The following is a 23,391-nucleotide window of genomic DNA, read 5'->3' on the forward strand; positions in this document are numbered from 1 at the left end:
CTTGGGAGGCGGAGGCAGGAGAATGGCGTAAACCCGGGAGGTGGAGCTTGCAGTGAGCTGAGATCCGGCCACCGCACTCCAGCCTGGGTGACAACCTCAGCCCAAAAATTTCTTGAACTGATTAACAACTTAAGCAAAGTCTCAGGATACAAAATCAATGTGCAAAAATCACAAGCATTCCTTTACACCAACAATAGGCAAGCAGAAAGCCAAATCATGAATGAACTCCCATTCACAATCACTGCAAAGAGAATAAAATACCTAGGAATACAGCTAACAAGGGATGTGAAGGACCTCTTTAAGGAGAACTACAAACCACTGCTCAGGGAAATAAGAGAGGACACAAACAAATGGAAAAATATTGCATCCTCATGGATAGCAAGAATCAATATCATGAAAATGGCCATACTGCTCAAAGTAATTTATAGATTCAATGCTATTCCCATCAAAATACCATTGACATCATTCACAGAATTAGAAAACACTATTTTAAATTTCATATAGAATCAAAGAAGACCCCATATAGCCAAGACAATGCTAAGCAAAAAGAACAAAACTGGCAGCATCACACTACCTGACTTCAAACTACACTATAAGGCTATAATAACCAAAACAGCATGGTACTGGTACCAAAACAGACATACAGACCAATGGAGCAGAACAGAGACCTCAGAAATAAAACCACACATCTACAACCATCTGCTCTTTGACAAACCTGGCAAAAACAAGCAGTGAGGAAAGGATCTCCTATTCAGTAAATGGTGCTAGGAAAACTGGCTAGCCATATGCAGAAAACTGAAACCAGACCCCTTCCTTACACCTTATACAAAAATTAACTCAAGATGGATTAAAGACTTAAATGTAAAACCCAAAACTATAAAAACCCTAGAAGAAAACCTAAGTAATACCATTCAGGACATGGGCATGGGCAAAGACTTCATGACAAAAATGCCAAAAGCAATTGCAACAAAAGCCAAAATTGACAAATGGGATCTAATTAAACTAAAGAGCTTCTGCACAGCAAAAGAAACTATCATCAGAGTGAACAGACAGCCTACAGAATGGGAGAAGATTTTTGCAATCTACTCATCTGACAAAGGTCTAATATCCAGAATTTACAAGGAAATTAAACAGATTTACAAGGGAAAAACAACCCCATCAAAAAGTGGACAAAATATATGAACAGACACTTCTCAAAATAAGACATTTATGCAGCCAACAAACATATGAAAAAAGCTCAACATCACCAATCATCAGAGAAATGCAAATCAAAACCACAATGAGATACCATCTCATACCAGTCAGAATGATGGTTATTAAATAGTCAGGAAACAATAGATGCTGGCCAGGCTATGGAGAAATAGGAACGCTTTTACACCGTTGGTGGAAATGTAAACTAGTTCAACCATTGTGGAAGACAGTGTGGCGATTCCTCAAGGATCTAGAACCAGAAATACTATTTGACCCAGCAATCCCATTACTAGGTATATACCCAAATAAATATAAATCATTCTACTATGAAGACACATGCACATGTATATTTATTGCAGCACTATTTACAATAGCAAAGATATGGAACCAACCAAAATGCCCATCAATGATAGACTGGATAAAGAAAATGTGGTATATATATACCATGGAATACTATCCAGCCATAAAAAGGAATGAGATCATGTCCTTTGCAGGGACATGAATGAAGCTGGAAGCCATCATCCTCAGCAAACTAACCTGGGGACAGAAAACCAAACACTGCATGTTCTCACTCATAAGTGGGAGTTGAACAATGAGAACACATGGACACAGAGAGGGGAACAATATATGCCAGGTCCTGTTGGGGGTGGGAGTAGAGGGGAGGGAGCTTAGAGAATGGGTCGATAGATGCAGCAAACCACCATGGCACATGTGTACATATGTAACAAACCTGCACGTTCTGCATATGTATCTTGTTTTTTTTTTTTTTAGAAGAAATAAAGAAAAAAAAAACATTAAAAAAAAAAAAGACTTGGACAGGTTATAGCACCAGAGTGAATGGGAGGAAACTCAAAGCAGCTCTCTGTTTAATACAACAAATATTTGAGTAACTACTCTGTCCCAGGCATGGCAGGAGTGTAGGGGACACACTTGTCCATTTTTAAGCAATGCCCAGTTTCCCTATCTGGCTTTATCTGCCCCATTCTACGTATCACAAAATTCCATGTCCTACCCCCTCCACCCAGGCCCCAGTCACAGAAAACTAGGCCTGGAGAGGACCGCTGGCCAAACAACCAATAGTCAGGGCTGTACCAATGAGATTCTCTCCCCAGAACAAAACTCAGACAACTAAAGCTGAGAGATCCGTAGAGCTGAGCATGTATCTTTGACCACATGTATGCTGATGAGTAAAATGAAAAGTGGTCTTGAGAGAGAAACAGGGAGCTCAGATACACAGGGGAGCATATATGAGGCCATTCGAAGGGAGAACTGGACAGACAGAAAGACAGGCAGATGGGCAGAGATGGATAGATGGAGGCAGAGACAGCAGAGACAGACAGCAAAGAGACATGGACAGTGGCAGAGACAGCAAAAACAGAGACAGTGATGAAGACAGATGGTAGCCGGTGACAGAAGGTGACACAGATTAAAGGTAGACAGTGACAGAGACAGGCAGGAAGACAGACAGAGGGAGAAAGGAGAGGAGACAGCGAGGGAATGAAGGGACATAGGGCATGGGGCAGAGGCCAGGCCCACAGAGTACAAAAGCATGAGCCAAGAGCAGGAGACCAATAATAGCAAGACTGAGAGAGGTAGCCGCGGGAGTGAAAGACCAGGAGAGGAGAGGACATGAGAGACTGAGGGGAGAGAATAAGACCAAAGGCCAGAGAGAGACACAAAAAGAGAAGAAAACCAGGAAACTGGAGATACGGTGTTACTAGAGACACGTGAGAGGTACGGATTGGGAAGCTGGAGGGGAGGAGACATTTTAAATGAAGAAAAGACGAGGAAAGCGGCCACTCAATGAAGTCAGGCTGGAGCACAGTCCTGGAGTGCTCCAGCCAGGTGGGAAAGCATAAAGGAGAATTTCATCTGACATGAGAGTGACTACAATTTAGGAACTCTTTTTTCTTTAAAAAGTATCAGCTATCATTTCAAAATGGCAAATGCAGTATACACACTTATTTCCTCCTTCTTGAATGATGAAAAAAGATGGAAATGGGACGTGAAAGTATTCTATCAAGCTTGTAGGTGACCAAGTCACTGAACTGAAAAGCAAGGGCAGGCACATACTGCCTTCTTCAGGCAGAACACAGGTGTTTTTTTGTGTTGAAAGTAGTACCTAAGTGCACATCCCCTCACCAAATTCACTGCCATGACTGAATGGTCTGCACAAAATGTTAAGAAACCACTTTTGGTTCATGCCTGTAATCCCAGCACTTTGGGAGGCCAAGGCGGGCGGATCACAAGGTCAAAAGATCAAGACCATCCTGGCCAACACAATGAAACCCCATCTCTACTAAAATACGAAAAATTAGCTGGGCATGGTGGTGAGCACCTGTAGTCCCAGTTGCTCAGGAGGCTAAGCCAGGGGAATTGCTTGAACTCGGGAGGCGGAGGTTTCAGTGAGCCGAGATTATGCCACTGCACTCTAGCCTGGTGACAAAGCAAGACTGACTCCGTCTTAAAAAAAAAAACCCGACAGAAAGAAACCACTTTATCCAAAGAACAAGTAATTGGCTTTCTCAGCCAGGGTCTTGGCAGCAAAATATGACATACTCAATGGGTAATTTGAGGAATGTTTAATAAAGGAACTATTTACAAAGGTGTGGGAGAGGTATACGCAGTAGTGTGTTAGCAAGCTGACTCTGGGAAGAAAAGAGTCCCAACCTATAACATTGGCCAATTTCTAAGGTGTAAATACCTTACACCTTGTTATAAGCAGTTTTCAAGCTTCCAAAGCGAAATCTCTGAACCAAGAATAAGGAGGAGATGCACATAATCACATCTTAAGACGTAGAACCAGCCAGTTGCAGCCTGCTCCAGCACTCCACTGAGGAAAACTCCAAGACATTAGTAACAGTTGGAAGCTTTAAGTCTCCAACCCTTCCCAAACCCGAAGAGAGCAAGCTAGAGACGGTAAGCTTTAAACAGGGGAAAACAGCTAGGCTAAGATGACCTCGCGGGAGAGAACAAGGAGAATAAGGACTACAACCTCTCTCTTGCTTCCCATTTCATGTGATGTACCCCACAAGCTGAAGGCAGCCAAAAGTCAAAAAGCAAGGAAGGCTACAGGTGTACTCTATACAGGTCAGCCTCCCAACATCCAACAAGAGACAGGCTGGTAAAGAAGAGTGTGGTTCTAGGGAGGCAAACAGAAACTATTCAGTACCTTGGCCCACACAGAGGCTTAAAGCACAGCCTTAATGATGACAGCATAGAAGTCTAATATATTCAGTCCTGATAATGCTGAGAGGAAAAGAAAGCAAATAAAATAAAAACTTAAATATCGATTTAATGGAAATAAATATAGTCTTATCACTCAAATTAACTCCATTTTCTTTGCATGGCCCTGAAGTTCTAGTCTAAGACGTATTTTCCAACTTCACTTTTAATACAAATCAAAGTTAAGCCATAGATAAATATCAGTAAAATTTACCAATACAGTATCATCTTTCAAATGCTGACTCCAGCACTCTAAGAATGCCAGTGGAGGGTGTCTAAATCATTGCTTTAAGGGAAAAAAAAGGAGACGGAAGGCCATTTCTCTTCCTTATAGAAGCACCTGTTGTGATTGCAGAACCTTTAAAAGGCTATGGGAAATGATGGCTTTTAGTCACTCTCAATTAATAATTACATTAATAATTATAGCATTGACTCAGTTAATTTCAGAACATCAGTTTTATGCAACATAGGACTGATGAAAAGAGTTGTCATTTTAATTTACATAATGAACAATCAGCATGAGTAAGCAAATTGACTATTGGCGTAACTCTGTAATACCTAATCAGGAGATTTTTAAGTGGTTTTGTCACTAACAGGAGTGTTTCACTGTTAGAGCAGAAACCGTGAGAATCAAGGGAGATGGTGAAGTTGGCCAGACTGTGATCTGTTCAGCAAGACCACACTTGCAGCAGGGCACAGTGGCTGACACCTGTAATCCCAGCACTTTGGGAGGCTGAGGCAGATGTGTCGCTTGAGCCCAGGAGTTCGAGAACCCCCCGGACAACATGGCAAAACCCCATCTCTACAAAAAATATAAAAATTAGCTGGGTGTGGGACCGGGCACAGTGGCTCACACCTGTAATCCCAGCACTTTGGGAGGCCAAGGTGGGCGGATCACGAGGTCATGAGATCAAGACCATCCTGGCTAACACAATGAAACCCCGTCTCTACTAAAAATACAAGAAATTAGAAGGGCATGGTGGCAGGCTCCTGTAGTCCCAGCTACTCGGGAGGCTGAGGCAGGAGAATGGCGTGAACCTGGGAGATGGAGCTTGCAGTGAGCCGAGATTGCACCACTGCATTCCAGCCTGGGCAACAGAGAGAGACTCTGTCTCAAAAAAAAAAAAAAAAAAAAAAAAAAAAGACTGTACTTGCCTGGAGAACAGCCAGAGCATCAAATAAATTCCAGCATCTAGGATGTACTAAAAACTCACACCAATGGATGAGCAACCCAAGACGGCATGCCAAAGAAGACAGAGCAGTGGGATATCCCAGAGGAATAAGGTTTGTTTAAAAAAATCTCAACCGCATCAGAACAAAATGTCACACATTCTGCAATCTTCTTTTAATTCACTTACGGGATCTGGTCATCCCACACCCAACCTCACAAAAAAATAAATAGTTATAAAATCTAAGAATAATTTTGGGTGAGGTGTTTATAAGGGAAAAATATGTAGTAAGTGTTGAATCATTATAACATCCCTTAAATCTTTGGAGAGGTTTACAAAGCCTGTTGGCCTCCATCATAGATTCCTCTGTTAGACCCAGCATCACAAAAGCTGTACTCGTTTTGGTATTCCTACTTGTTAGCACAGTATTGGGCACATAGGAAGTCCACCGTGCTTATAAAACTGAACCATAAGCTAGCCTTTGCTTTTTGTTTTAATTTTCCATTGAGTTTTGATTCCTCCACTAAATCTGTGCCTTTCCTTCTGTCATTTTGTTTTCATTTCAGTGAAACAAATATAAATCATTCACTTCCTAGTTCCTTCTCCCTTCCAGCTCTAATTCTTGCATAATCTCTGTCCCCAGGGTTTAGTGCTTCTCAAATTAAGAAAATGAATCTCCTAAACACACACACACCAAAAAAAAAAAAAACCTACCACACTTGCATGTACCCTTTGCACATAATTCTAACTGTACGAGTCTTTCACACGTCATTGTCATTTACAATCATATGTGAGGGAGCTCCTCCGAGAGAATAGTTCAACCCATAGTGGATACTGATGCCTCCCAAAGGGCAAGAACAAGTTTTGTTTTCATTTCATTTTGGTCATGTGCTCCTATTAACATAACTCTCAATGACCCTGTTTTATTAGTTACTAGATTGTTTGGGCAACGCCACTATTAAAGACAAAAGAAGAAAATACCAAATGCTGGCAAGGATGTGCAGTGATGGAAACGCTTATACACTGCTGGTGGGAGTGTATATTAATATAAACCCTTTGGAAAACTGTTTGACAGCATCTACCGCAGTTAAACATGTGCATCCTAGATATATACTCAAGAGAAATGTGGGCCCACAGGTCCCGAAAGACATACTAAGAATGTTTGTAGCAGTATTAATAGCACAAAAGTGGAAATAATCCATCAATGGCAGAATGGATACTATGTATAGTACAGTCATACTATAAAGAACTATGCAGCAGTGAAAACACATCAACAGGCCAGGTGCAGTGGCTCATGCCTGTAATCCCAGCACTTTGGAAGTCCAAAGTGGGTGGATCACAAGGTCAGGAGTTCAAGATCAGCCTGACCAACATGATGAAACCTTGTATCTACTAAAAATACAAAAATTAGCCAGGCGTGGTGGCGCGCACCTGTAATCCCAGCTACTCAGGAGGCTGAGGCAGGAGAATTGCTTGAACCTGGGAGGCTGAGGTTGCAGTGAGCCAAGATCCCGCCACTGCTTGGGTGACAAAGTGAGACTCCATCTCACAAAAAAAGAAAAAAAAAGAAAGAAAAGAAAAGGAAGCAGTACATGCAACAACATGGAGGAATTGCCACCCGACAAAAGAACACATGCTAGATGATCCCATGTATATAAAGCTCCAAAACAAATAAAAATTTGTTTATTAACTGTAGTGTCTTTTTTTTAGGAATGCAAAACAAACTGGTAAAATTATGAGGAAAAGCAAGAAAGTGATTACCATAAAATCAGGAGACGCCACCCGTCGGGAGAAGAGTGAGGGTCTCAGGATCAGGAAGGCTTTGGGGCTTCTAGACGGCTGGCAAGACCCTATTTCTTGACACAGGTGGCGATGACATACAGTATCACTTTATGGAAATATGTTAAGCTGTACAAAATTGTTTTGTGTGCTTTTCTATTGGTGGTACTGAACAACGAAAAAGAAAAAGATTAAAAGGGGAGAAGAATACAATACAAAACTTATCAAAATTTTTTAAAGGTTTGCAGCTGGAAAAAACAGTGGGCTGTCAGTTTTGTTCCACGGAGCAGACTGCGAATAAGTGGTAGCTATAAGAAGACAGATTTTGGTAAGACCAAATGACAGCAACAAAGGGAGGAGGAAGAGGCAGAAAGAAGAGAAGAGAAAAACAAGGAGTGGAGGCAAAAAGAAACACAATTATACTTGCTTACAAACAGAATATTCCTCATGAGAAAGTGAGGGTCCCATCACTGAAGCTAGTCAAACACACGCTGGAGGACCATCGGGAGGGATGTTCTGGAGAGGATGCAAACAGTGGAAAATGAATTGTATGGCATGTCCCCCAGAACTAAGATTCTGTGACTCTATTTCTCTTTCTCAACAGTTATAGGTGCGGCCACTTAGAGAAACAGAAAAAATAAAAACAAAGAAAATCATGGTCTAAATATCCTAAATGTATAAAGCAGATATTCTAGTAGATTTTAAAATGTTTGTTTACAAGCCATTAACTAATCAAAAATAAAGGGAAGGGAAGAATTGAAGAGCTTCAAGGTAATGCTCAAGGAACCACTACCAAATCAGGTCCAACCATAAATGAAGAGCTGGCATTGGAAACAATGAAGACAAGGATTCAGTTGACCCACAGTGTTCCTCAAATGCATCTATTCTTTTAAGATAGATTATTAAAATAAATGGGTTGCCTAAAAGTCATGGAATTTGGAAGCTTTGTTTCCTTAACATTAAATCACAAGGCTTCAGCCTCTCAATCCCCCATCTAACATCAGCCAATAGATTTAACATTTTGACACTTTCAGAGAAAGATAGCTGAGCCTTGGCTGAAGACTGTCTTAGAATATTTTGCAAGAAAAAACAAGCTCTGCTGAGCTGGTGATAATCCAGATTATCATCCATTCCCCCTTTTAGAGGCACAATGGATTTTAACCAGTTTTCTGTTTTATAAATATTACCATGGCTCAAAACATCTATGAGGAGACACAACGTTACTCGTGGCTCTCATCCTGTTTGCTAACTAATTATATCAACAACCTGAACCAACTTAACACTATACAAAAACACAGCTGATTTAGCAATCTGTAAATTATACATGTACATAAATCTGTACTAAAATGTGCTGTGTTTCACTCCCACTAATGTGCATGGATTCTTACTGGCACCTACAATTGTTTGATATAGGTTCCCGAACACTAAAACATATGTTCTGCCCAGAATGGGACCATTTAGAGTAATATTTTTGTAGTTTCCTGGCACTAAGGTCTGCCAGCCTTTCTAAGACAGATCTCCTATTTGCTTCAGCGAACATTCTGACAAGTGCCTGCAGATTTAAGCAACTATCAAAAAATATTCTGTAACAACACTTTCCATCCATGAACATAAAGAGAAACGGGCTGGTTTTGCCTATGTGGCAACAAAGCCAGTAGGATTTAAAATGATCACTGACATGACCATAAGCAAAATCAAATAAAATATGGAGTATTAATTATTTCTGCTGCCTACTTATGGCAATGAAAAAACCAGATAATTATCAAATCTTTCCTTCAAATGGGATTCAAAGTGTACCAAAGGAAGTTAAAGTAGATTTTAGTACCAGCAAGACCAGTAAACACCTTAGAAATGTTTTTTAAATACAGTGACAGGCCTAAACAGTTGCAGCCAGTCAACACTGTAAAATAGGGGCAAGAACCCTGGACCAAGATTCACTAGAATGTAATTTGCTAATCACAAGGAGGGTTTCTTGTTTACCACTGTATCCTCAGTGTTCCATAAATACATTCAATAAATCTTTGTTGAATGAATAAACCAGTAACAACTACTGGCTAGTCCCTGGTCTGTCTCTAATTGCCTTTTCCTAACTCTGCCTCTTACTAACTGTAGGTAAATCACTTAACCTGAGGATTCTTAGGTGAGTTTTAGTTTAAGGATTTTAGTTCCTTAAATTCTAAAATGGAGACACTGCACCTCCTCTACTAGCTTATGAGGATCAAAGGCGATATTCTATGAAAAGTGACTTGGTACTTTATAATGGGGCACACAGATGTTAAGTGCCCATTATCCCTGCCTTTGCCTTCAGCTAAACCACTGACAAAGGTGAACAGACTGCATTTCCTTGAAATATAATTAGCCTCTCCTTTGCCCTATTATTCTGTTGAGATGTAGTAGTGTGGCTGTTAGCCAAGATGGATGTTGTTCTTGTTGTTATAGCATTTTATTTAATCTCCACTCAGAAATTATGCTTCTTGAGAGAATATAATGGTAACATGAGGAAAGTGTTTTTGCATGGTGTACCATAAAGAATATGACATTGGATTCAAATGGTTTGGGGCCTCATCAGTTCTGCCCTTAAATATTTGAGGAAAGTCTCTTGCATCAGTTTCCTTATTTATACAATGATGGGGAAGGAGAGGCAGACTAGATAATAATTAAGGTCTGTCTCTTCCTGCAGTTCTATGATATTCCAGACATCAGATATTCAAATAACCCAAAACGAAGTCAGTACTACTGTTCATTATCATATAAGAAGTTTTTGAAGGATGATAAAAATAATTCCACAGACTAAATCATAAAAGCTGGAGAAATAATAATGCTGAGAGCAGGATATATGATAGATGTCCTCTAAGGAATACCAGCCTCGGGCATTGTTTGCTCTGCCACTTTGAATAAGCCATTTACTATTCCTAGGACTCAGTTTTCTGATCTGTGAAAGAGGAACATTAATACTGCACAGGACCACTGGGAGAAAACACCTAATAAAATGATCATAAAACATTGCTTTTCCAAAGTAAAATGCTATTTTAATACCATAATGTCCAAAAAAAGGGCTCATGGATTTTAGAACGAGACAATCAATATCTTTAAATAGACTTTTTCCACCACAGTAAAATAATATAATGCACACAGATATTGTGATATTTCTAGGAGTTCGCATTTTTCTTCCATTTGTGTTCAGGAAATATTATAAAAAGGATCACCTTTTAAACATTAAGTGCCATATTTCAAGATGAGAATCATTTCTTCTGAAACAATAATTTTAAAAATTCATCGAACTCTCCTAAGATGCTTCATTTTTGTTGATGCTATTCGTTTGGTTGGTTCATTGAAATCAACCTGCTGAAACTGATGTTGAAATGACAACGCCCATCCTAAAAATATTCCCAGTGACTTATTCTAGTCACTTCTATGATTACAGAGGGAAAGTGGCTCTAATAAGATCAACTAAACTAGACAGTATTCTGCCTTCACAGCTCCAAGATTCTTAAGGTTCTCTTACAAACCCAAGGCATCTTGTGACTTTTACATGTAAGTTTCTCTTCCTGCTCCCTCCACTCAAAATTATACACAGTATACATTGGGGTTTCCCCTGTAACTTACAGGGTACTGCCTCTTTACTGAAAAATAGAATTGTCATTGATATTTATGAGGAAGTTGGTGTCGCTGACAATGGGATAACCAAATTTACAAGATTGTCTCCATACCCCTTAATAGTCCAATAAAAATAGCAATAATAGCACAGTAACTCTTAGTTATTTTATTTAAAAATCCATGAACACCTCCAGCTTTTTTTGTGGCAAAACAGTTCATTGTGGCTGTTCACATAGTAATTATCATCCCCTTGCATCCCCAGGTAATGACTGTGACCTTGACCTAAAAGCCACCTTAGTTTGAATAAGGAAGACCTTGAAAGGAAAGGTGACTGACCAGAAACACTTTTAGGAGGCACACAATGAAGAAATGATCATTTCTAAGAAAGTACTTAAATAATACATGATTATTTGCTATGCTAGTTGATGTGTTTTATTATAAGATAAACTTAAATCACTGTTTAATTAAAGAGTATTTATTAGTAGCGTAAGTCACTTTTCATGCCCTTCCCCTGAATCCCTAACTAAATCCAAACAGAATCTCATCTGAAATCGTGATATTTACACATTATTAAAACCCATTTCCTAAGTTAGCTCCTCATGCCCCCCTGGTAGAAGAATGTCATCTGTTTCTGGAAGGGGTGGGGTGGGGGGTCTAGGAGTCCGCAAAGAGCATCTTATGCTTGGCTGTCTTTCAATGTAACCGTTTGACGAGCTCCTGCGCTGCGTCTTCCAACTGCCAGGACTCCTGTTTGCTCTGCAAGTGCTTAGCTGAGGTCTCTCCGCTGTGTCCAAAAGCGTTTGGAATTCTTCCTTACCATCCCTGCTCCTAGGACTCTCGCCTCCCAAGGTTTCATGCTATCGTCGATCTTAATGCCACAAGGAAACAGATGAGTGCTGATGATCAGTTTATTGGGTAATGGATCTATTTATAGGTTTCGTGAGATTGGGAATTCATAAGTGAGCAACACTTAAGCGTGGCATAAAACAGTTGTGGGTTTGGAAGACAGGAAATATAACAGCTTTGTACCTGTGACCATTTAGTCCGCTCTGCATCTGTGCCCTCCACTTCCCACCTGACGCCAGGAAAACCATCTGCCCCTCACTTCGAAGGTGAGCCTTAACTTCACCTGGAAAGGGGTGGGGGAGTGAAGGGGTGGAATCAGGCCGCCGACAGCACTTCCCCACACCTCGGACTTTTCAGTTGCAGGGATGGAAGGTGGAGGCAGCCGCATCCTCCCATTCTGAGGCAACGGGGACCGGGAGTTGCCCGTCTCTACTGCTGGCTCTCCCTGGGGAGAGGCGGCGCCTCCGGGAGCCCCAGAGCCTTCGCGGAAGGGTGGGCAGTGCCGACGGGGCACGCGCTGCCGCTCCGGCTGCGGCCAGCTTTCCATCACTTTTCCCAGGACTTTGCTCAGCAGCTGTCACGCACCCTTGGAGATAAGAACGAGAGGGCGCGAGAAAGGCCCAAAAGGCGTCCCCAGAAGAGCTCTCCTGTTAGGATGGGGACCCATCAGACCCCGCCCCGCCCTGCCCACCTTTCTCTGCCTCGGGGAGGCTGCCCTGGGTGCCCGCGCCGCGGCTCCTTAGCAGAGCTCGCGGGTTCTGCTGCATCTGCTGGCTCCGAGCGGCGAGAGGTTCTGCAATAAAAGCACGGATAAAACGCCCGGGTAATCGAAATCCGAATGCACCTCTTACCATTGGACCGCCGGACAATATTCTCTAGAAACGTGTTCTGCGGGGCCACCAGTCCCCTCCTGCCCCCAGCCATGGTCATCCTCCCAGCAGCTCAGGGTCCGGGGGGCGTCCTGGCGCGGCTTCTTATGACAGTAGGAAACTGGACTCGGGGCCCGCACGCAGTCCCGGCTCGAAGCGCCCCATGCGCCCCGCGGGGACCCGCAGGCAGGGCTGGCGGCTCCCTCCGGCTGCTACCCTCGCGCCCTCTTCGCGCCTCCCTCCCTGCGGCCCGCCTCGCAGTGCACTCGCGCCGGCCTCGGCTCGCTGCAGCCGCCTCCGGGTGGGCGGAGGGAGCAGCGGCGCCTGGGCCGGCGGCGCCCCCTACCGGGCTCGTGCCCCCCGCCGTCCTGCGGGAGACCAAGCTTTGGGGTTCCCGCAGAGGCCGGGAAGCGGCGGGCGGCCGTGGACCAAGGCTGGGACAGCAGCGCCACCCTCTGGGTACAGCCGGGAAATGTGTTCAGGATGTGCCTTGGGTTGGGTGGAGAGGAGGGCATTGTGAGCAGCTTTCAGGGCGGATTCCCCCCTAACAAGTCTTGGGGGAGCGTGCTGATGTAACTCTCTTCCTTTGCTCTGTTTCAGGCCGGGGACCCCGGGACGTCTAAGGCTCTAAGAACTCAAGAAGGTCTAAGAACACCTTCTTGCCTTCCTGTAAGGTTTGTCAGCCTGACTAGTGAAAGTTGCCCCACCTTGATTCTAGGCCAAGTGTTGGAGCAGTAATTAATGAAGTTGTATTGCAATAGTGCAGATTTACAGAGTGACTGGCAGATTCAGCTTCAGAAGAGTTGTCTTGGGTTGTTTTTACCGTAGACACAAATGCAGGCTCCTGATGTTTGGTATGATCAATATCAAACTGCCTGACAAACATCAAAAACGGTGGACTTGTCTCTAAGGACGAATGCTCGGGGGGGGGGGGGCGGTATTAATCAAGCAACCATGGCTTTGGCTTGAAGGGTAGTCTGTAGTGCAAAGCATACTGTTAGTTTTTACAGCTGACCCCTAGTATACGGAAGAACCACGTACATCCAAGGTTTCTGGACAGGGGCTAAGACAATAGTCGTTTGTTCACTTATTTGGGGGGATTTCGAACCAAACATACTCTGTACCTGCCTTTTTACTATATATCCCCCGTCGGTGTGGTGGGAGACTAAGCCTATGTCCCACAGAGGAAATGAATGGAGAGTTTACTAGTTTCAGACCGAGTCAAGAGTCAACACGAAAATGTAAGAGGGAAAAAAAAACTGACCCTGGAAATTAATTGTCTGGGTTAGCCATCCTGACATATCCTAATGTACTGCAAAGACATCCTGTCTCAGTTAATTAATCTCAAAAACAGAAGAACTAATTCTTGCCCAGAAGTCTCTCAGAGTTGCTGTGAAGATCAAGCAAGATTATGTATGGGGACAGCACCCTAAATTGTAAAGTGCTTTGCCAAGGTCAGATGTCATTATTGGAGTGACTAAATAAATTGGGCCATTATGAATATCACCCTTTGTCTCATCTTGTGAAGAGACAAAGTAAACAGATTGCTGTTAGCAGAGAGTTAAATAAGGCTGTCATAGGATTTGAAATGAAAGTAATGATACACTTTTCCCTTAAGATAGCCTTGCTGTCACCCAGTCTAGAACTGTGATTTCTTAAACCCTAGCTCCGTCTAGTGGTTCTTTGTTCTATTACAAATGAGATAACACAGTGGTTGAAGAGAACTTGACTCTCACATGCATTTTGTGCTGAGCTGAGCCAGTTTGGTGCCTATCCACTTCATTTAAATAAGTTCATTTAAATAAGATTTTTAAAGTTGTGTTATCGCACAAACATGCCAAAGGAAGATTTTTCATGACAATATTAAAAACCCGTCAAGAAACCTGATAATCCTGCTTGTGAAAGGAAGATAAAGAAAATAATGCGGAGGGGAAAGCTATCATAGAGTTAATGAAACTTGTAAGGTTTTAATGAGCTCTCATGTTCTATGGCTTAGATAAAAAAGGAAACAGATGATATTAGTTTGAGATGAGAGATGTTAAAGCTTTGGTGGGCTACCTGATAAGAAAAAGAAATAAGGAGATGTCTTCCATGTTAAATGTACTACTGAAATGGATCTCAACATGGACTGTGCGTGCGTGTGTGTGTGCGTGCGTGTGTGTGTGTGTATTGGCACCTTTTTGAATACTACAATTTTTGGTGGCACACTTGAAGAAATTAAAAGACCTAAAACAAAGTAGTGCTACTACAAAGTGGTCCTTTTTTTAAAGTTTTAAACCTCCAGATTGTGTGCCATAACACGATCACATTATTTTATATCTTTTTGCTTAAATAAGACTGGATGCTTGTAAAAGCACTGTTACACTGTGTTATGGCACTTTAAGTACTTGCTTAGAAATGATCATTTCTTCATTGTGTGCTTCTTAAGAGTGTTTCTGGTCAGTCACCTTTCCTTTCAAGGTCTTCCTTATTCAAACTAACTAAGGTGGCTTTTAGGTCAAGATCACAGTCATTACCTGGGGATGCAAGAGGAAGATAATTACTACGTGAACAGCTACAATGAACTGTTTTTGCCATAAAAAAAAAAAAAGCTGGAGGTGTTCATGATTTTTAAATAAAATAAATATTTAAGAGTTAGATTGTTAAAAAGTCAGCAATCTTTCATCACAGTGTGAGTGTCTCACAGTGTCTGTGGAGGTACATCCAGTTTTTCCCCCATTCCCTTGGTTCACCTACAACACATCTGACTGTAGGAACAGAATCACATTCTGCCCTGTCCACAGCCACATCCTCAATATTCCAGTAAACACTCCCTCTTTCTTGGTGCTAGCTGACAGGATACTGTGCTTCTTACCTTTTACTTGCCACCTTCTGTTCCCTCCTTAACATTGAGTTCCAGCACCTGCTCAACTTAAAACTTCTGTCTGAGATCTACCTCTGTAATATAGGAATCTCAGTTAGAGTAAACTTTAATCTTACAGATTTGTCGAAACTTGGTTACAGATTCGTGAAGGATTCACAATATACCAATGTACCTTGGAAAACAGTTGAGAACGCTTATATTTTTGCATAACAGACAAAGCCACTCCTTCATTTAAAGGGACAACTTTAGATAACTGTGACCAGAGTTCCAATTCAACTGCATCTATCCATCTGCGTGGATAACATTTTATCCATGGGCTACATTATATATGGGCTACATTTTCTGCAGGGACACAGAGTTCAGATACAGAGTTTGAAATAAATTCTAAAATGTGAGTCTACTGCTTCTAGGCTTCTTTCCTCCTCAGGGGCTCTCCTCCTGTATCCCTCAGCATTTTGTTTACCCCGTAGCTATAAGATGTGTTTATGTCTGTATCATGTTGTAGATTATGTCTGTATCACGCTCCTTGAAACAAAGACACACTGTAACTATCTTTGTTCTCATAAATGCTATTAAGCTACGCTGTAATTAGTGAGATCACAAATGTAATAGATAGTGATGGAGGCATAATGTTATAAGGAGAATATGGAGATGGTGGTCTGCAGATTGGCTGGGAAAAGAGTCCAGGAGATGACAGAAAAATCTCTCCCGCAACAACAACAACAAGTCTACCAAACGAAGAGGATGACAATGCCACACATCAGAAGGGGCAAATGGTATCATATAAAGACAGGAACTTCATTTTTCCTTCCATTAAGACCACAAGGTGTGGGTGACAGATTTTAGAAAGCCAGGAACCTCTCTAACATAGAAAAGTTGCCTGTGAGTCCTAGAAGGTCTGAGAGCTAGAAGGGGCAGACCACAGATGCATCATCATTAGCAACTTAAGTGGAGGAGAAATTGAACATAGAGGCGACTTCACTACTCAGCCACCATGAGTGAAATATCTAAATATCTAAAAGTGGAGAGGAATTTGCAGCATGAGAAATTTCAGCTTCTATAGCCCAATGACTGACTGACTTCTTGTATGTAATTTCTATTAACAAAACTTCTATTTGAATCAACTTATAGGAAGAATGTTGGGCAGACTATATACATTGAAAAAAATGATTCCCTACTATAGATGTATCTCCCTAGTGTTGGGAGAAGGGACAGAATCTGCTTCAAAGGAAATACTAGTCCCTGAATCCGATTGACTAGGGGCAAAGAATGCACTGATGTGGGTCTACACTTACCCATGGCTAACCCAACAGACAGTGTGAAGCGTTTGTAGAATTGAGTTATATCCTTCCAAGTGCCCTAAGCTATTTTTCTTTCTCATTTCCTCTAAACAAAAGAGAAAAGGATCTTTTATCACACCCTTCCCTCAGTGAGAAATAATTAAAAGTCATTTACAACAGTCTCATTTTATTATAACAAACATTTGCATGGTGTCTAGTATGTAGCAGACACTGGGATAGGTTCTAAGGATTAAAAGATGGTTATGACTGGCCCTGCCCACAAGAAATTCAACAAACACTTAATGAATGTATATGTTCTTCATGATTTCTTTCAACTGCTTTCCTGTCTCCAATGTACCCTCTAAATCTTCCTTTCTTTTTAAATAAACTATAGTTCAACTTGACCTCTTCACTTAAGATTTTTTTTTTTTTTTTGAGACAGGGTCTCAAAAAAGCCAGAACTTCAGGTGAGAATTTGTCTAGTTCCTCATTGCCATATTTAAACCACTACTCTTCTCCATTCATGTAAAATTTCTCCTACTTTGAAGTTCATGACCAATGACAATATCACTGTATTTCCCTTCAATTCTTAAAACAAACTTGGGGAAAACTGTATTCAGTTATGAAAAGGCTGAGTTGCCTGCAGGACATTTCAGAGAAATATCAAGTAGGAAGTTGGATATTCACATCTAGAACCCAAGAGAAACATCTGGGTGGTGCTCAAAATTGGAAATCACCAGTTTATAGCTTTCAAAGGAGACTGAGGAGGAGCAGTTTAGAAGTGGAGGGAACTGAGAGAAGTGGTTTTATAGCAGCCCAGAGGGGAAAACTCTTTAAATGAAAAGAAAGAAGAAAAGCGTCATTTGTTGTACACTGTAGAGATAAACACTGGAAAATGTGCATTAGCTCTAATGATTAGTTGGCCATTTGATACATTAGCAGAAACATTTTCAATGGAATAGTAGGGAGGGAGCCAAAGTTCAAGCGATTTAAAGATTAAATAGAAACATACAATTAAACCGGGTGCGGTGGTTCACGCCTGTAATCCCAATACTTTGGGAGGCCGAGCAGGCAGATCAACTGAGATTAGGAGTTTGAGACCAGCCTGGCCAACATGGTGAAACCCCATCTCTACTAAAAATACAAAAATTAGCTTGGCATGGTGGTGGGCGCCTGTAATCCCAGCTTCTTGGGAGGCTGAGGCAAGATAATAGCTTGAACCCGGGAGGCGGAGATTGCAGTGAGCCGAGATCATGCCATTGCACTCCAGCCTGGGCAACAAGAGCAAAACTCCTTCTCAAAACAAACAAACAAAAAAATATATATACAATTAAGATGGCAGATGGGGCTAAGGTGCAGTGGGTACCACCTTCCTCTCCTAAGCATACAGAAATGCCAGGTAAGGCTGGGCATGGTGGCTCACGCCTGTAATCCCAACGCTTCGGGAGGCCTAGGCGGGTGGATCAGTTGAAGTCAGGAGTTCGAGACCAGCCTGGCCAACGTGGTGAAACCCTGTCTCTACTAAAAATAAAAAGATTAGCCTGATGTGGTGGCACACACCTGTAATACCAGCTACTCAGGAGGCTGAATATTTTATTGAAAACTTTATCCATGTCTATTGAGATGATCACATGGTTTTTGTTTTTAATTCAATTTATGTGGTAAATCACGTTTATTGATTTGTGTATGTTGAACCAACCTTGCATCCCAGGAATGAAGCTTACTTGATCATGGTGAATTAACACTTTGATATGCTATTGAATTCTATTTGCTAATATTTAATTGAGGATTTTTGTATCTATGTTCATCAGGGATGTTAGCCTGTAGTTTTCTTTATTTGTTGTGTCTTTTGCCAGGTTTTGGTATCACGGTGATGCTGGCTTCATAGAATGAGTTAGCAAGGAGTCCCTTCTCCTTGAATTTTTGGAATAGTTTCAGTGAAATTAGTACTAGCTCTTCTTTGTACATCTAGTAGAGTTTGACTGTGAATGGACCTGGTTCAGGGTTTTTATTGGTTGGTAAGTGTTTTTTGTTTTTGTTTTTTTTTTCACGGATTCAATTTCAGAACTCAATATTGGTCTGTTCAGTGTTTCAATTTCTTCCCATTTCAATCATGGGAGATTGTGTATTTCCAGGAATTTATTTTCTCTAGATTTTCTACTTTGTGCATATACAGGTGTTCATAATAATTTCAAAGGATCTTTTCTGTTTCTGTGGGATTGGTTGTAATGTCAACTTGTCATTTATGATTGTGCTTATTTGGCTATCTTTTTTTTGTTATTCTCACTAGCAGTCTATTGATCTTGTTTATCCTTTCAAAGAACCAATTTTTGGTTTCACTGATTTTTTGTATGGATTTTTGGGTCTCAGTTTCATTCAGTTCTGTTCTGATCTTAGTTATTTCTGTTATTCTATTAACTTTAAGGTTAGTTTGTTCTTGTTTTTCTAGTTCCTCTAGGCATGATGCTATTAATAGATTATTAATTTGAAAGCTTTCTTTTTAAAGTGAGTGTTTAAAACTAAACTTCATACTACTTTTGCTGCATCCCAAAGATTTGGCTATGTCGTGTCTCTATTTTCATTAATTTCAAAGATTTTTTTTAAATTTCTGCCTTAATTTCATTGTTTACCCAAAAGTCATTCAGGAACAAGTTCTTTAATTTCCATGTAATAGTGTGGTTTTTGTTGTGTTCTGTTTGAGATGGAGTCTTGTTCTGTCGCCCAGTCTGGAGTGCAATGGCACAATGTCAGCTCACTGCAACCTCTGCTTCCTGGGTTCAAGCGATTCTCCCACTTCAGCCACCCAAGTAGCTGGGATTACAGGCCCACACCACCACACCTGACTAATTTTTGTACTTTTAGTAGATATGAGGTTTCAACATGTTGATCAGGCTGGTCTTGAACTCCTGATCCCAAGTGATCCACCCACCTCAGCCTCCTAAAGTGCTGGGATTACAGGCGTGAGTCATCGTGCCCGGCCAATAGTGTGGTTTTGAGAGATCTTTTTGGTACTGATTTCTATTTTTATTCCACTGTGGTTCAAGAGTATGGTTGGTATGATTTGTTTTTTTTTGTTGTTGTTGTTGTTTTGAGACTTGCTTTACAGCTGAGAAGGTGGTTGATCTTGGAGTATGTTCCATGCACAGATAAGAATGTATATTCTGTGGCCGATGGATGGAGTATTTGGTAGATGTCTATTAGATCCAGTTGATCCAGTGTTGAATTTAAGTCCATAATTTCTTTGCTGACTTTCTGCCTCAGTGATCTGTCTAATATCGTCAGTGGGGTGTTGAATTTCCCTAATATTGTGTGGCTGTCTAAGTCTTTTTGTAGGTCTAGAAGTACTTGTTTTATGAATTTGAGTGCGCCAACATTGCGTATTTAGAATAGTCAAGTCTTGTTTAACTGAATACTTTATCATTATATAATCCCTTTCTTTGTCCATTTTAAACCTTTTGGTTAGTTTAAGGTCTGTTTTATCTGTTGTAAGAATAGTAATTCCCACTCTTTTTTGTTTTCCATTTGTGTGGTAGATCTTTCTCCAGCCCCTTACTTTGAGCTGATGCGTGTCATTAAGTGTGAGATGGGTCTCTTGCAGACAGTAAGTGAATGTCTGCAAGAAAAAAAATGTTTTTTTATCCAATTTGTCACTCTGTGCCTTTTAAGTGGGGCATTTAGACCATTTACCTTCAAGGTTAATATTGACATGTTAGGTTTTGGTCCTAGTGTGAAGTTGTTAGCTGGTTGCTTTGTAGTCTCTATTGCATGATTGCTTGGTGTGGTCTGTGAGCTATGTACTTAAGTGTGGTTTTGTGGTAGGAAGTATCATTCTTTCATTTCCATGGTTAGAACTGCCTTAAGGATCTCTTGCAAGGCTGGCCTAATGGTAATGAATTCTCTTTGTGCTTGTTTGTCTGGAAAAGATTTTATTTCTCCTTCACTTATGAAGTTTTGTTTGCCTGGATATAGAAATTCTTGGTTGAAGTTTCTTTTCTTTAAGAATGTTGAAAATAGCCCCCAGTCTCTCCTGGCTTTTAAGGTTCCTGCTGAGAAGTCTGCTGTTGACTTAACAAGGTTCCATTTGCACATAATCTGACCTTTTTCTCTAGCTGCCTTTAAGATTTTTTTCCTTAACATTGACCTTGGACAGTTGGTGACTATATGCGTTGGTAACATTCATTTTGTATAGTGTCTCATAGGTGTTCTCTGGATGTCTTATATCTAGATGTCTATTCTTCTAGCAAGATTAAGGAAATTTTCTTGGATTATTTCCATGAGAATGATCATAAAGAAAATACAATCAAACCAAAATATGCCATGAAAAGAAAAAAAAAGTGTACAAAATGAATATGTTATATGGTAAATACATTGAAAGTGACAGAAATGCATTCAAATATATCAGTAATCACAGTTAATGTAAAGGGATTAAATTTGCTTTTTCAAAGAAACTTTTAGATAAGAAAAAAAACACCACCTTTTAGTGGTTTAAAAGAACCTCACGTAGAGCACAGTGATATAAGAATGTTTAAAATGTAAAGAAATGGGCCAGATGTAGTGTCCCATGCCTGTAATCCAGAGTGTTGGGAGGCCGAAGCAGGAGGAACACTTGAATAGGAGTTCAAGAATAGCCTGGGCAACATAGTGAGACCCATCTCTACAAAACAAAATTTTTAATTAGCTAGGTGTGGTGGCTTATGCTGTTCAGCCTAGCTACTTGGGAAGCTGAAGCAGGAGGATCACTTGAGCCCAGGAATTTGAGACTCCAGTGCTATGATCATGCCACTCCACTCCAGCCTGGGCAACAGAAAGAGACCCTATCTCTAAAAAATATAATAAAAATCAGTTGAACATGATGCCAAATGCCTGTAAACCCAGCATTTTGGAAGGCTGAGGTGGAAGAAATGTTTGAGTCCAGGAGTTTGAAATTAGCCTAGGCCACAAAGCGATACCTTGTCTTCACACACACACAAAAAAAATTTAATTAAAAAAATTAGCTGGCATGGTGGCATGCACCTGAAGTCCCAGCTACTCAGGAGGCTGAGGCAGGAGGATCACTTGAGCCCAGGAGGTTGAGGCTTCAGTGAGCTATGATTGAGCTACTGCATTCCAACCTGGGTGACAGAGTGAGACCCTGTCTCTAAATATTTAATAGTAATAATTAAAAAAAAGAAAAAAAGGAAAAAGGCCAGGCATGGTGGCTCACACCTGTAAGCCCAGCACTTTGGGAGGTCAAGGCAGGCAGATCACCTGAGGTCAGGAGTTCAAGACCAGCCTGGCCAACATGGTGAAACCCTATCTCTATAAAAATACAAAAATTAGCTGCACGTGGTGGTGGGCACCTGTAATCCCAGCTACTCAGGAGGCTGAGGCTGGAAAATCACTTGAACCCCAGAAGGCAGAGGTTGCAGTAAGCCAAGATCACACCATTGCACTCCAGCCTGGGTGACAAGAGCAAGACTCCACCTCCCCCCCAAAAAAAAGAACGAAAGAAAGAAAAGGATATAGCAGAACTTTAGATTCAGGCAATATTTCAAATTAGAAAACTTTAAAACCCTCCTACTACAAATATCAAAAAATTCTGGAGATATATATACGTGTGTGTGTGTACACAACCTTCTGTGAAATCAAGTAAATTCCTCAGGCACAAAAAACAAAGACAGAACTGAAAACCAAAGCAATGAGTACAAGCACAGTGATCTAACACTGTGACTGCCCAAGCAATTAGGGGAGGAGACGGTGGAAACCCCGATTAAGGCCAGGTCAAGAAAAGTTTTATTGTCATGCTGAATTCAGGCTTTATTCTATGAATAATCTAGTGTAATAAAAGTTTAGGCAAGTGCATGACACGATTTGTATTTTATAAAAATATCTCTGACAGCAATGGGATAAATGGGCATGTAGAGAAACAAAGAAGGAAAGTTGAGTAAGGAAGGCAAGGGCTATGCTATGTCAATGGCAAGGGAAATAGAGAAGACTGCATGGATGTAAGAGCTGTGTGTGAAGTAGAATCATCAAAACTTGGTGAATCTGTGGATATAAGAATTTGAGTTAGAACATCAAAAGTCATAACCAGTATTCTGCCTGGACAAGTAGATATACAATGGAGCCACTCCTTCAAAGGGGAGCACAAAAAATTTCAAAAGGAGGATCCTCCTCCTCCTTTTGAGGGGTTTGAAAAACAACAACAAAACATCTCTGACCTTAAATACCTAAATTCTGGTTGAGTGAGACTGGCAAAAATAAATTCGTTTTTCATGTCTTAAAACATAGATACCTTTCACTCACCTTTAATCATTTCATTTTGGAGCTAAAGGAGAATGCTTTAGAGCAGGTATAATTATTATAGAAAATATAAACTACCAGAATTATTTTACAGCATGGGACTTTGGAGATAAGTGCCATTATGTTAAGGTAAGGGGTACCTCAGTTGTTGTTCAGCCTTTCAAAAGATCCTTTGACATTTTATTTTCTAGTTGACTTCCTCAGCTCATTCATGAGATTTGGAACCTTTAAAATGTTACTGCAATCCAATTCTCACATGACTGTTGTAAAAAAAAAAAAAAAAAAAAAAA

General features: G+C 40.9%; 1 protein-coding gene across 2 annotated transcripts in view; it reads right to left on the bottom strand.

Moving 5' to 3' along the window:
• The window catches only part of KCNH1 (potassium channel, voltage gated eag related subfamily H, member 1), a 457,455-nt gene extending 444,548 nt beyond the window's left edge, over positions 1 to 12,907 (bottom strand). For both annotated transcript variants that reach the window (XM_011938344.1, XM_011938336.1), the window contains exon 1: positions 12,659 to 12,907. In XM_011938344.1, the coding sequence (XP_011793734.1) occupies positions 12,659 to 12,737 (79 nt within the window). In that variant the 5' untranslated portion in view covers positions 12,738 to 12,907. The remainder of the gene's footprint in view (positions 1 to 12,658) is intronic.
• Between the last annotated feature and the right edge of the window lie 10,484 nt (positions 12,908 to 23,391).

This window comes from Colobus angolensis, unplaced genomic scaffold (assembly GCF_000951035.1).
Source record: "Colobus angolensis palliatus isolate OR3802 unplaced genomic scaffold, Cang.pa_1.0 Scaffold100, whole genome shotgun sequence".
Taxonomy (NCBI): Eukaryota; Metazoa; Chordata; class Mammalia; order Primates; family Cercopithecidae; genus Colobus; species Colobus angolensis.